General features: G+C 39.0%; 1 protein-coding gene across 2 annotated transcripts; it reads left to right on the plus strand.

The window, feature by feature from the left end:
* The first annotated feature begins 932 nt into the window (after positions 1-932).
* nlrp12l (NLR family pyrin domain containing 12-like) lies at positions 933-15,230 on the plus strand. 2 transcript variants are annotated; one of them, XM_060893807.1, is made up of 15 exons: positions 933-974; positions 6,637-6,685; positions 6,774-6,872; positions 7,438-7,506; positions 7,923-7,976; positions 8,294-10,081; positions 10,202-10,375; positions 11,166-11,339; positions 11,452-11,628; positions 11,722-11,895; positions 13,099-13,272; positions 13,367-13,525; positions 13,623-13,796; positions 13,883-14,056; positions 14,472-15,230. In XM_060893807.1, exons 2-15 carry the CDS (start codon positions 6,648-6,650, stop codon positions 14,479-14,481), a joined length of 3,438 nt encoding a protein of 1,145 aa, XP_060749790.1. In that variant the 5' UTR covers positions 933-974; positions 6,637-6,647; the 3' UTR covers positions 14,482-15,230. The 2 variants fall into 2 exon arrangements, with proteins under 2 accessions (XP_060749790.1, XP_060749791.1); XM_060893808.1 differs by lacking the exons at positions 13,883-14,056; positions 14,472-15,230 and having other exon boundaries at positions 13,367-13,539; positions 13,623-13,759.
* Positions 15,231-15,442: the final 212 nt, after the last annotated feature.

Here is a 15,442-nt window from a genome sequence, read left to right on the forward strand (position 1 = left end):
ATAAATAAATAATTCAACCATCTTTGTATTCTTTAAAGAAGAAGATGTTTGTTCCAGAATGGAGACAAATGATCTCGTATGGGAAGAATCATAGTCCTTTATACTGTGATGAGTTCTGAGATGTTTGAACTTTCTAATCAGTACTGAATACATCGGAGTCACACGAGGAGATAATGTAGGACCTTCATGTTATCTATATTATGATAGGGACTTTTAAGGACGCACAAGACTTTGGTGTTGGAGAACCATCGTATCCCATTTTAGAAAGCACTTTTTCAGATGTTGTACTAGATAAATTATTTGAACCTTTTTACTCTGAACAAAAATACAGGAAATTATGACCATTTGAAAGCTTTTGAAGAAGACATTTACACAGAGACAATATTTTTTCCTTTCTTTTAGATTGTGGTGAGTTTTTGGTAGATGGAGATGTTTTAGCAGCTTAAATACTAGACACCAATGTCATGAAAATTGGTTCATATTGGAACATTAGGCATTTTATTCAACATAATATGATGGTCTAAGGATATAGAAGTTTGGAGAAGTCAACACCACCACCACCACCACCACCACCACCACCACCACCAACAACAACAACAACAACAACAATAATAATAATAATAATAATAATAATAAGTGTGAACAGTTGCTTATATACAAAATACATAAGGATATCATGCTTTTAAGAGTGAAAATGTGTCAAACTATAATTTAAGATTTTCCATAACTACATATCCCAGTTATGGTGACTTTACAATAGGAGACTTGAACACTGTAGAAACATGCTTCAGCAGCGCCCTCTACCGGCACAGTGATTCATCAGCTAATAAATGAATCATTTAAAGTGGAGAAGAAAAACATTGAAAACTAGAAACCAACTTTAAGTTCAGGGAAGTGAAAGAAAGTGGAGTGACGAGTTAAACGAGTTTTTCCTCCCTGCTCCATTTCAGCTCTGACCAGCATTGACTTCAGCTGTAAGTAGGATTTCAGATTACTAATCATTCTAAAGTTTAACTGCTGAGTTTTACATGTGTATGTATTTATTTGTTTATTTTAGTAAAGCTAGAAATACCTGAGCACGTTTTGTGTGAAGAAAAGTGATTTTGTAAACTCAGTTTATACAACAGAGTCTTTACTCACAGTAAACTTTCATTATGGCTCATTCATTACATTACATGGGTATTATTAGGGGTTCAAGCGCGAAGCGCTGGAAACCTATTGTATTCGGTAGGATTATTATTATTATTATTATTATTATTATTATTATTCCGCCCTACAAACGATCGTGCAGCCCAAACCGTAAGGCCTAGAGAGCTCAAACTTGGTCAGATGGTAGTACTGGTCACAGTTACTCAGGCCCAAGGACTCAGCGAAATCGGCCAATCGGCCTCAACGCGTTTGTGCCCATAACTCCTAAACCGTATGACCAAATCTCAAGTGCTTTATAACATTTGATAAGTGTCCACATATCGAACAACTTTGCCTCTTGGACCAATGCTGTCAATCAAATTCTTCATTAATTATTCTTGATCAGGTAAAAAACCTACTTTTACGAACTAGTCCTAGGTTTTTCGCCTGATCGAGACCAATCCAGTGCAGTAATATTCTCTGGAGTCTCGCTGTCAATAATTATCGAAAAAAAGTTGAAATTTTAATTCAGGGTCCTTAAGGGGCCCCAAAACGTTTGGACTGTGAGGAGCCAGTTTTACTAAAATGGCAATAACTCAAGATTTAAATGAGCTATCAACACCAAACTTGGGACACATGTGAAAGAGGTCAGTCGGAGGTCACAGGTGAAAAGCCGCTGCGATTGGCCACTTGGTGGTGCTATGACAGAAAAATCACTAAAAACAGCTCTAACTATGCGAGTGTTGGTCCGATTGACTTCAAACGTGGTGTGCAGTGTCTTTGTCCAAGGTGACTTGAGTCTATGTAAGGACGTTGGCGTGTCTCAAAAAACATGGCCGCCATCGGCCAATGAAGTTTGAGCACCAATTAGACAAGGTTAATGGAGGCCTATCGGAATGAAACTCGGTGGGCATGTTCGACACGTGGTCCTAGAGGTCTGTAAGAAATTTGAAAGAAATCGGCCACTAGTTGGCACTAAAGAGTTTTATGCCAATGTAATCACGTAGTGCTTAATAAATACACACAATATTGATATCATTTGATAGGTCTCCACATACTGAACAACTTTGCCTCTTGGACCAATGCTGTCAATCAAATTGTTCATTAATTATTCTTAATAAGGTGAAAAACCTACTTTTGCGAACTAGTCCTAGGTTTTTCACCTGATTGAGACCAATCCAGTGCATTAATATTCTCTGGAGTCTCAATGTCAATAATTATCGGAAAAAGTTTCAATTTTCATTCATCGTCACTAAGGGGCCCCCAAATGTTCGAACACTGTTGGAGCCAACTTTTGCTAAACTGGCAATAACTCAAAAACCAAATGAGCTATCAACACCAAACTTGGGACACATGTGAAAGAGGTCAAACTGAGGTCACAGGTCAAAAACCGCGGCGATTGGCCACTTGGTGGCGCTATGACAGAAAAATCACTAAAAAAAGCTCTAACTATGCAAGTGTTGGTCCGATTGACTTCAAACTTGGTGTGCAGTGTCTTTGTCCAAATTGCCTTGAGTCTATGTAAGGACATTGGCGTGTCTCAAAAAACATGGCCGGTATCGGCCAATGAAACTTGAGCACCAATTAGACAAGATTAATGGAGGCCTATCGGAATGAAACTCGGTGGGCATGTTCGACACGTGGTCCTAGAGGTCTGTAAGAAATTTGAAAGAAATCGGCCACTAGTTGGCGCTAAAGAGTTTTAGCTGTGTGATGCCAGTAAACTGTATGATGCCTGTGACCTGTCTAATGCCAATAAGCTGAATGATGCCAGTGACCTGTGTTATGCCAGTGAGCTGTGCGATGCCAGTGAGCTATACGATGAAAGTATGCACTGTGATGAAACTGAGCAGTGTTATATAAGTAACCTGTGTAATGAAAGTGAGCTGTGTGATCCAAGTTAGCTGTGTAATGTAAATGAGCAGTGTAATACAAGTGACCTGTATAATATAAATGAATAATGTGATGTGCACTATAATTGTTGAAAAGATATATAAACCATATATTTCCAATGGATTGCATTAGCTCTAAATGGTCTTTTTCATAATTGATCTAGATGCGTAAAGTCTAGAAAACATCAAATCTGTTTCCACATGTCTTTAAAAGCCTGAAAGGCCCTAAAGTCATGAAAGGCTTCAAAGTTTTGAAAATCCTTTAAGGCCTTAAACTCCCTAAAGGCCTTAAACGCTTGAACCCCGGGAAATGCTGCTTGCAGCTTTAATTATTGTTATTATTATTATTATTATTATTATTATTATTATTATTATTATTATTATTATTAGTATATATTTATCTGTTTTTATTATAATTGTTCATTATTATTATTATTTATTTTTATTATAATTGTTTATTATTATTATTATTATTATTATTTATTTATTTATTATTTTTTATCTGTCTACACTTGATATAGTATCATTTTTAAGGGGAATTTTTTTTTTACATTTATGATACGAGTCTATTTTTATTTTTTAGATTATTTTTGTTCTTATTGACTTTTTAACAGTGTTTAGTGAACAATTATGGCTAAATGTGATATTAGATACAATATTTATCAGTAGATTTACAATGACACTTTATTTATTTATTTATTTATTTGAAATTTTTCATGTTTCCTCTGAATGTCAAACCATTTCTTCCAGACCAAGTGACATTAAGCTTGTGTTTCTGCGGACTGTCCTTTTGTGTATTTTGTAAATCAATTGGACCATGTTTGTTTAGTCCAGATGCGCCATAAAATAAGTTCATTACATTTGTGACTGAGTTTCAGATGCACCTTGTCCATCACTGCTGATGATCAGACCTTTTAAATACGAGACAATAATGTCATGAACAGTGTTGTAATGTAACTGAGTACAAATACTTCGTTACTGTACTTAAGTAGAAATTTCACGTATCTGTACTTTACTTCGCTATTTAAATTTATGTCAACTTTCACTTTTACTCCACTACATTTCCTAGATAAAATGTATACTTTTACTCCGATGTATTTCCACTAAGCATCTTCGTTACTCGTTACTACAAAATAAAATCAGAAGAAATGTAATACTGCAATAAGGGAGGTTTGGCGAATCACTGCTCCTAGATTGCATTACGCTCCAATGGAGGCGTTTATCTATAACGTTAATCTGCAGAAAGCTGCAAAGACGGCAACCAAAAGCAGTGAAATGTCACTATTCTTATTACCAGAGTTGTAGCACAAACAAAATATTAATGCAAACAATCCATTCAATACTAAATAAAAATAACATTTATTGATTTGGTTTTTGTCTTGTGAATATTTTTTTTATTAATGACTGCATTCATTAGACACACTGTTTGTAGAGAATGCACACACATGAACTGATCTGATTCAAGACTGACATCATTACATCATGCATAAAATTTTGGTGTCCACTTTTGCCATTTAATAACACCATAACTTTTGGCTTACTATGTAGTCATATAATATATAATATAAAACTCTTCTTGTTTTAAATTCTCACTGAGGGCTAAAAACCCCCTAAAGATGAAACCCTAGAACCGCCCCTGCTCTTATGCCTACAGAAAATCACTGAAATTTTACTTTTTACTTTTACTTCAAATACTTAAGTACATTAAATATCAGAAACTGACTTTTCATACTTAAGTACAGTAAATATCAGATACTTTAAGACTTTTACTTGAGTAATATTCTAAAAGGTAACTTTCACTTCTACCAAAGTCTTTTTCTAGTACGATACTTGTACTTTTACTCAAGTATTGCTTTCTAATACTTTATACAACACTGGTCATGAACCCTGGTACATATTTTATACAACACATACTCTGGGCAGTTTTGATACCTTAATTTCAGGTTTCGTGTTTAGATTTTACTGATCTTTTTGTTACGGATGTGTTGAAATACAAAACAAGAGTTAAAATAAACAAATAAATAAATAAAATCGGCCCAAACGAGCATTAAATCTACAGCATGTTTCACTCTGACTTGACATGACTGTCTCTGATAAGTTGCATGACTCTACACCTTGGGTTTGGAAGAAATCAGCCCCAGCCACACGTCTTCATACCATTCTGTGTATTTTACTGACGTCTGTTGGTGCTGCTGTTGGATTTGGCTCCACAAAAGCAAAAATAATCTGTCTTAAATAAACATTTCTGAAAAGTAGATAATCAGAGGGCTGCTGGAACTTCATACAGATGTCTTGCTAAGCGAGAGCTTAGCTGTGCTAGGCCATTTATACCAGCTGTCCTTCGGGTGAGGATTTGTCTGTTTATAGCTGCTATAACAAACAATAAGAAGAACTTGTTCATTGACATTCCGCAATGTTAAAGCAATTCGTTAACTAAATTATTACAATCACATGAATAATTGTGCTTTATTACTGTAGGTTCTAATGTAGTACCTGTGTAGAAGTACCGAAAGGATTAATTAAATAATGACAGAGAACGCTGCAGTGATGACTTCCGTGACGGTGTATTAATTTAGAATCAACATGAATGTATACATAGCAAAAACCCATTATCTGACAGTATCAATACATGTGTGTATCGCTGCTTCTTCACTGTAGTAACCAGAAATACAAACAGAACTGACTTAACACTTCCTTAGCTCCACATGCTCTTTGCAAGAATAGGATACTCTGAAACATAAATATAATCAAGTATGCACAATGTTAATACTTCCTCTTAAACTGAGGTAAAAGAATCAAATCATCTGAAACAATATAATTATACTTTCACTCTACTTTCTCTCACGTTGACCACGAGGTGCCCATACTACACATGTGCTCAGGCCTGCTAGCTCATGACAACATTTTTATAATACATTTAAATGTGAACTCGTTTGATAACACATTCAGTATATCACACTAACACCAGCTCCAGAGGGAATATGACAAAATGACTGCCCTTTAACATCTTTCGTTATTGCAAAATATCCTGCATGATATTAATGAGTCATTTATCCATTATGAAGGTACCTCATGTGCAAAAATAGCACGGTGTAGTCAGTGCCAGCAGCGTTTGTGTCACTGAGGCGGTGAAAACATACATGACATCTTTTGTCTGAAGATTACACCAACACGACATGGAGGATGACGTAAAACTGCTTTAAATCACAAACACGGTCCTTTGCACCCTGAGTTGCAACATACAGTTTGCACATGACTGATTTATTATAGTTTGGGGAAATTCCTGTGGTTTGTTTCATGGCATTAACTTCTTATTTTTTTCAATTTCTCTTATGTCAACATTCACATTTGTGGGCATTTAGTAGCTTATTGTCCTGTACGTTATTGCTGTTTTTAATGGTCTATAATAGAACGAGTGATGTGATCTATGCAACATCATTTGCAGACATTCATTCATTCATTCATCTTCTACCGCTTATCTGAAAAATGAAGCTATCAAATTTAAATGGATCTATAAGAAACGAAGGTCCATTAATCTTCTTTTTTACTGGTATTCCTAATAAAGTGGACAGTGAGTGTATGTAAGTGTAAATTGTATGTCATATTTTTTATACAGATGCAAATACAATGAATTACTGTAGAGAAACTACTCCTGAAGCTCCCAGGTAAGCAGTTTATACTGGTGTGTAACTTTTTTTATAATGGTTTAACTGGAGAATACTTGATGAGTCGGTGTTTTGTTGGGATTTCAAGGTTGGACAAGTGGGACGAACCCAGCTGTGTCTCTGTGAAGAGTTCGAATTCGATGTTGGAGCCGATTGCATTTAAAAAAACAGATCCTCTCCTCCAAGGGTATGAATTTCCACAGAGGTCTTATATAGATGCGTCTGTTACTGAAATCATTCATTTGTTCATTTTCTACCGCTTATCCGAACTACCTCGGGTCACGGGACTATCTCAGGCGTCATCGGGCATCAAGACAGGATACACCCTGGACAGAGTGCCAACCCATCACAGGGCACACACACACTCTCATTCACTCACACAATACAGACAATTTTTCTAGAGATGCCAATCAACCTACCATGCATGTCTTTGGACCAGGGGAGGAAACCGGAGTACCCGGAGGAAACCCCCGAGGCACGGGGAGAACATGCAAACTCCACACACACAAGGTGGAGGCGGGAATCGAACCCCCAACCCTGGAGGTGTGAGGCGAACGTGCTAACCACTAAACCACCGTGCCCACGTTACTGAAATCAGATACATGATAAATTTCACCAACCTCAACAATACTGAGGTTATTTTAATTTAATTAAGAGTATAATTAAAAGTTAATCTGGGCTACATGTGGTGTTTTAAGTGTCCGCCAGCAGCCTGGTCTGATCACATCTGTACCTGACTGTTTTTTAATCAGAACCGCACATCCATCATCACTGCCTGAACCTGAGACTCCACCAACCAAAAAACTTTGTAAAGGCCTAAGGTATGTCATCAGTACAGCACTGAATTACTACATTGCTATTGGTTATAAACCTAAGAGACATAGTAAGGGAGTTGAAAATGACCCTCATCGATATTCACACTTCGATCGTAACTAATGACCATTGGCTTGGGAGATTTTCCAAAAATGACTGACATATCTGTCATACAGTTAGTCAGATATTCTTGTGTGATATCAGCTAAAGTGAGGTCTGTATTAAATATGCAGTGATTAATAATGATTACAATTAGGGAGATTCATGGAGCAATATTATGACTTGTAAGATGTTTTTGATTATGTGTCTGTGAATGTTGTACAGTGATAAAAAATGACATGATATGGACCAAGTAGGACCTGTTATAGCATGTCATTGACACCTTGGGTCATAATAATTGCCTCGATTTCTCACCTACTTTCAGTAACGAATACAAAGCCTATCCTGAAGACACTGGGCATGAACTGAGGATACACAGGTATATCGCAAGGCACCACACACACACACACACACACACACACACACACACACACACACACACTCATTTTATGACAATTTATCAAACCTGGAGCTCTGAGGCAACACACCACATTTTGTTCTTTACACTAGCAACACATCAAACTGCACAATTATTAAAGCAAACACAGGATACAAGAACTTCATCATACTCATACGAGAGACACTGAGGTGTTAAGTTATACACACACAACCCTTTATAGAATCAGGGCCTCAAAATAACAATATAGTATGTTATATATAAACCGTCAGGAATAAATATTGTTTCTATCCATCTAGGATTCATGCTGTTGGCTTGACGTCCGGCAGTTCTACAGATGCTCAATTAAAGCTGTGTCGTGAGCATAAAAACAGACTCAAGGCTAAATTTCAGCACATTTACCATGACCTGACAATAAAGGGTCATTCAACGTTGTTGAATGACATTTATACAGAGCTCTACATCACTGAGAGTGATGGCGCGAATGTCCGAACGGAACACGAGGTGAGGCAGATTGAAATGCTCTCCAGGACCCAAAGCACAGTAGAAATACCAATCAGATGCAACGACATATTCAAGCACACGCATGGGCACCGCAAACCAATTAGGAGCGTCCTGACAAAGGGAATTGCTGGGATTGGAAAAACAGTGTCTGTACAGAAATTTGTCATGGATTGGGCTGAAGGTAAAGCTAATCATGACATCGATTTGATTTATCCATTTACATTCCGTGAGCTTAACCTGATGAAGGAGGAGACGTTCTGCCTAATCGGGCTTCTTCAGCGTTTTAACACGGGTACTGTCGAAGTAACAGCTCCTCAGCGTCGTAAAGTTCTTTTTATCCTTGACGGACTGGATGAATGCCGCTTTCCTTTAGATTTTCAGAACAACCAGAGAGTGTGTGATGCAGCAGAACAAGTGTCTCTTGATGTTTTACTGACCAACCTCATCAATGGAAACCTGCTTCCTGATGCACTCCTCTGGATCACATCTCGTCCAGCAGCAGCCGGTCTTATCCCGACTCAGTGCATCGACCTGGTCAGTGAAGTTCGAGGATTTAATGACCCCCAGAAGGAGGAGTATCTCAGGAAAAGAATAAGCAACGAGACACTGGCTAACAAAATCATCACGCACATCAAGTCCTCAAGGAGCCTCTTCATTATGTGCCACATTCCTGTCTTCTGCTGGCTTTCCTCAACTGTTCTAGAGAGTACCATCAGTTGCTTAGAAGTTCCTAAGACACTGACTCAAATGTACTTACATTTCCTCCTAATCCAAACCAGAACTAAAAACCACAGGTACTCTGACAGGGATGAGAAGTCATCTGATGAAGACATGATTCTCAAACTGGGCAAAATGGCCTTTCAGCAACTGGAAAAGGGCAACCTGATATTTTATGAGGATGATCTCAGGGCTTGTGGCATCAGCGTCAGGGAGGCTGTGGTCTACTCAGGAGTGTGCTCACAGATCTTTAAAGAGGAATGTGCCTTGACTCAGAATAAAGTGTACTGCTTTGTGCATCTGAGCATCCAGGAGTTTCTCGCTGCTTTATACGTGTTTCTCACGTGTAAATGCTACAACCGGAACCTTTTTAACCAGACAAGTTGCAATACCACAGATGCTACCCAAGAACTGAACAAATTCCACCAGAACGCCATTGACAGAGCCTTAGAGAGTGAAAATGGGCACTTGGATCTCTTTCTCCGTTTCCTTTTAGGCCTTTCTCTGGAGTCCAACCAGAACATCCTGCGCAGCTTGTTTCCACGGGTTGATCCCAGCCTTCAAAACACAGACGCAACGGTCGAATACATCAAGACGAAGATAGAGGAGAACTCCTCAAACGAGAAGTCTATCAATCTCTTCTATTGTCTGAATGAGCTTAATGAGCTCTCTATAGTGAAGGAGGTTCAACAGTACATAAACTCAGAAAGTTCCTCCAAACTTTCCCTCACACAGTGGTCTGCCCTCGTCTTTGTATTGCTGACGTCTGAGACAAAACTTGACGTGTTTGACCTCAAGAAGTATATCAGATCAGATGAAGCTCTCCTGAGGCTGATGCCTGTGGTCAAAGCATCAGAAACCGCTCTGTAAGTCTGAAAGCTGGGGATTTGTATCCTTTTGATGATGATCTCCGAAGAACCAGTGGATTCTTCAAATTTGTTTTATATCTGTCCAAATTAAATACAGATTATTGCTTTGTTTCTCAGGCTCGATAACTGCGGACTCACCGAGAGATGCTGCAAAGCGCTGGGCTCTGCGCTTAGCTCTGATTCTTCCAACCTACAGGAGCTGAATTTAAGTAGTAACTCTATTGGAGACAAAGGGCTGAGGCTTCTTGCGGAAGGCCTGGGAAATGGCAAAAGTAAATTAAAGAATCTGAGGTAAAAATACGTTGCTTTTCAGACTGCAGGGCCTGGAATAAAGGAAGAGTTTGATCATCTAATATTTTAAGACATATAAACCCAGGTAGGGGGGCTTAGTGGTTAGCACGTTCACCTCACACCTCCAGGGTTGGGGGTTCGATTCCCGCCTCCGCCTTGTGTGTGTGGAGTTTGCATGTTCTCCCCGTGCCTCGGGGGTTTCCTCCGGGTACTCCGGTTTCCTCCCCCGGTCCAAAGACATGCATGGTAGGTTGATTGGCATCTCTGGAAAATTGTCCGTAGTGTGTGATTGCGTGAGTGAATGAGAGTGTGTGTGTGTGTGCCCTGTGATGGGTTGGCACTCCGTCCAGGGTGTATCCTGCCTTGATGCCCGATGACGCCTGAGATAGGCACAGGCTCCCCGTGACCCGAGGTAGTTCGGATAAGCGGTAGAACATGAGTGAGAGTGAGTGAGTGAGACCCAGGTAGTGATCTATGGGGTCCAAGCACTCTTTGCAAATTACATTTTTTCCACAAAGTGTATAGGTTTTCATGTGTCCTGTACTTTGTTACTTGTCTGTATTATTATACATATACATTATATAATTTAATAGTAGAGCTGCATAAATAGATGTCTATCAGTAAGAGTTACTGTTCATTTTCGAAAAGCATATTACAAAACATTTTCTTGCTAGCAATATTATATCAACAATTTTGTGTTAGAGGGTTAATCAGTGTCGTAGGCCAGGATGAAGAATATGTAACTAGCATGAAATTGGAGCTAAAGTTCAAGCTTTCCTTGTCTTTGCAGACTGTCATATTGTAGAATCACACCACAGGGCTGTTCCACTTTGGTCTCCGAGCTTCTTCCTAGACTTCCAAACCTTAAAGTATTGGACCTGAGTGAGAACAGCTTGAGGCAGACAGGAATTCAACTGCTGGCTAGTCATCTAAAGAATCCGGATTGCAAACTTGAGATACTCGGGTCAGTATATCAGCTGGTGATGACGGCAGTCTTCTGAAGACTTCTTGAAATCGAACTTGATAGGGTTAGGGTTAATGTGACCATATTTTGTGATTTAAATTTTCACTTCCAGACTGAAAGACTGCAGAGTTACTCCAGAAGGAAGTAAAGCACTAGCCTCAGCTCTGATCTCGAATCCGTCACACCTGAAAGAGCTCAACCTCCACTGGAACAATCCAGGAGACGACCCAGGAGTTGAGCAGCTGGCTGATGTCATGAGGGATCCACGCTCCAAACTTGAAGTCTTATGGTTGGAATTTTCTTTTAGACATACACCTGATGCATAATATAAATATTTGCTATATGAATTAAACAATTTGCACTTCTTTTCTTTCACTTTTAGGTTAAGTTATGGCCTGCTCACCGAGAAAAGCTGTGAGGCTCTCGCTTCTGTTTTCAGGTGCGGCACTGCTCGTCTCAGAGCAGTAGACCTGAGCGGAAACTCAATACAGGACACGGGATTGGAGCTTCTCTCTTCTGGTCTGAGAAGTCCGCACTGTAAACTGGAGACTCTGAGGTCACAGTCCATTTAAACCTTTCACTTCACATCTGATGTGTTCATTCTGCATCTAACAATAATACATTACGTCAGGCATCTAGAAAAAGCTGGTTGTTGTTTGGAATATAAACCTGCAGATTGATTTTTTTTAACCTTTTTTTTTTTAGCATGGAGCTTAAAGTAGATGTTTATGGACAACCTATTTTACAGTAACAATAATCTTAAATATCCATTAGGTGTTTGATTGTGTTTGATTAGGTTGTCTATGTTTAATTCTGTGATGTGTAGCTAAAGATGTTTGTCACGTGTTCTTGTATTTAGACGATCCGCATCTGTCTGGCAGCAAAAGTGGATGCAGTTGGAAAATAGTTATTTTATTGAAACAGTGAAAACAAACTATAAGAACCAGAATGACAAAAACAGAGGATGAGAGAAGAGAGGGGAAAAAAGGATAGCAGTATATTTTTGTATAAACTTTGTATATTTTTTATATTGTGTGTGTGTGTGTGAGAGAGAGAGAGAGAGAGAGAGAGAGAGAGTGAAAGAGAGAGAGAGTAAAAAAGAGAGTGAGAGAGATCAAGAGAGAGAGAGAGAGAGAGAGAGAGAGTGAAAGAGAGAGGGAGAGGTTAAGAGGGAGAGAGAGAAAGAGAGAGTGAAAGAGAGAGAGAGAGCGAGAGAGAGAGAGAAAGAGAGAGTGAAAGAGAGAGAGAGAGAGAGTGAAAGAGAGAGATTAAGAGGGAGAGAGAGAGAGAAAGAGAGAGATTAAGAGGGAGAGAGAGAGAAAGAGAGAGTGAAAGAGAGAGAGAGATCAAGAGGGAGAGAGAGAGAGAGAGAGTGAAAGAGAGAGAGAGAGAGAGAGAGAGAGAGAGAGAGAGAGAGAGAGAGAGAGAGAGAGAGAGAGAGAGTAAAAAAGAGGGTGGGAGAGATCAAGAGAGAGAGAGATCAAGAGGGAGAGAGATCAAGAGGGAGAGATAGCTAGAGAGAGAGAAAGAGAACGAGAGAGAGAAAGAGAGAGAAAGAGTAAAAAAGAGAGTGAGAGAGATCTAGAGAGAGATCAAGAGGGAGAGATAGCTAGAGAGAGAGAGAGAGAGAGAGAGAGAGAGAGAGAGAGAGAGAGTGCATTATTAGAAGTCAGGTGAGCTTGAACATAACATATTTGTAGGTTGAGGTGTAGCCTGGGAGCTGAAGTCATTTAAATGAAGTAGACAATTCTTTCTGCAGGTTAGTATTTTGCCAGATCACCAAAAAAGGAGCTACAGCTTTGGCTTCTGCTCTTACTGCAAATCCTCAAACACTTAAAGAGCTGGACCTGAGTGAGAACCCCATTAGAGACTGTGGACTGAAAGCTCTCTCACGTGTGCTAAAGGATTTTAACTGCAGATTGCACACACTCAGGTAAAGTGTAAATGTATTTACTAAGGTGCCATGAAACCCCTGGTGTACGAGTACTCGAAATTAGCTGGAAACGTCTCTAAACCTCTGTGTACAGGCTAAGACAGAGTGAAGTCACAGAAGACGGCTGTGTTGCTCTTGCTTCAGCTCTGACCTCGAATCCTATCCGTCTTAGAGAGCTGAACCTGGGAAACAACAAACTAACAGACGCCGGGATCAAACGACTTGTGCTGAATACTGAAATATCCCAATTAGAGTGAGATCTTCACTGTATGCTGTAGTTTTAAATTGTACCAAAATAGCAAAGCAAATGCACAGATTATACTTCTGATGTTCTTTCTTCTTCTTTCTAGGCTAAACGAGTGTCGCTTAACTGAGAGCTGCTGCGATTCCGTTGCGTCGGTTCTCACGAAAGAAAGCTCAAGCCTAAAAGTATTAAATCTGGGAGGAAATAATCTGCAGGACTCGGGAGTCAAGACTCTTTCCGTCGGACTAGAAAATCCAAACTGCAAAATGGAGAAGTTGAGGTAATAACGTGTAATTAAAAAGATTAAAAATAACATTCAAGCATGGGACTGTGATGAATGAATAAAATGGCTGCTTCTCATTGCAGGCTGTTTAACTGTGGAGTCTCAGAGAAAAGCTGTGAAGTTTTAGCATTAGTTCTGAGTACAAAGCACTCTGTCTTGAAAGAACTGGACCTTAGCGAAAATAACCTTAAAGACACGGATACAAAGCTGCTGAACGTCCTACTGGAAGATCCAAGCTATAAATTGGATCAACTCAAGTAAGTAAGATGCGTTAAGTAAAGTTTAAAATGCCATTGATTACAATTTAAAATTTATAAAAGCATGACAGAAATGATTCAAGTCTGTTATCACTAAAGGTACAACAGCCTCTTTAACCTGTTTATTATACTGCTGAGATTATGTGGAGTGTTTTCCATACAACCTCCCTGAAAGGGCTAAAATGAATGAAACGATAATGTAAAAGGGTGAAGACAATGATATCATTCAGAAAGTGATCACTTTCCGACCAATCAGATTCAAGTATTTAATATCACTGTGGTAGACGATCTTTTAATTATGATTTAATCATATCTTTTTTGGTCAACAAGCAAAATTAACATACTACATTTTTTTCTTTGCTTTTCAAGGAATTTATGTTTTGTTCGTAAAATACGTTACACTCTGTTTTTCCAGCTTGTACTGAACACAAGGAATCCAATCATGCTGCTTGACAGACAAATGATCCTAATAAGACTGTTGTACCTGGCAACCTTTTAGTCATTCATTCATTCATTCATTTTCTACCGCTTATCCGAACTACCTCGGGTCACTGGGAGCCTGTGCCTATCTCAGGCGTCATCGGGCATCAAGACAGGATACACCCTGGACGGAGTGCCAACCCATCGCAGGACACACACACACTCTCTCATTCCCTCATGCAATCACACACTACGGACAATTTTCCAGAGATGCCAATCAACCTAACATTTTTGGACCGGGGAGGAAACCGGAGTACCCGGAGGAAACCCCCAAGGCATGGGGAGAACATGCAAACTCCACACACACAAGGCGGAGGCGGGAATCGAACCCCCAACTCTGGAGGTGTGAGGCGGACATGCTAACCACTGAGCCACCGTGCGCCCTATTAGTCATTCATAATTACCAATCTTTGAATCCGTTATATATATTTATTTATTATTACATCGTCATTATATTGCATATGACACTCAGATTTGTCTTGTTTCGTAAAGGAACTACTTTAATCAATGCTGTTTTTACAGTCATAGTAACAGTAATGCTTTTTGTGTGATAGATTTAAATGGAACATGATCACTTATGGCCAGTTTTTTTAAGATACTTCAGACTGAATTGTATTGAATATTTATTTTCTTTTACATCTATATGATAAGAACTATTAACAAATAAACAGATCTCTGTATCTTCATAATTAAATGTATGTCAAATCTAATGTTTAAACCTGTTAAATGTGTGTGTGTGTGTTTTCATATAAAGCCCAAGTCAATAAGGTTTTATTGTGATTTATAATAGCTCATGCAGTATAGAGTGAAATGAATCCATGTCCCTCAGGGACCTGGTGCTCCATAAAGAGACACGGAGCTAAATAAGACCTAAGGGCTAAATAGTAAAAAAAAAAAAATTTACTA

The sequence above is a fragment of the Tachysurus vachellii genome, chromosome 19, assembly GCF_030014155.1.
Source record: "Tachysurus vachellii isolate PV-2020 chromosome 19, HZAU_Pvac_v1, whole genome shotgun sequence".
Classification (NCBI taxonomy): Eukaryota; Metazoa; Chordata; class Actinopteri; order Siluriformes; family Bagridae; genus Tachysurus; species Tachysurus vachellii.

Excerpts from the sequence above, each read along its gene's own strand:
- nlrp12l (XM_060893807.1), top strand. The coding sequence starts at position 6,648 with ATGAATTACTGTAGAGAAACTACTCCTGAAGCTCCCAG. Across the intron at positions 10,376-11,165 it reads AGTAAATTAAAGAATCTGAG|ACTGTCATATTGTAGAATCA; the intron begins GTAAAAATACGT and ends TTGTCTTTGCAG. Across the intron at positions 11,629-11,721 it reads TCCAAACTTGAAGTCTTATG|GTTAAGTTATGGCCTGCTCA; the intron begins GTTGGAATTTTC and ends TTTCACTTTTAG.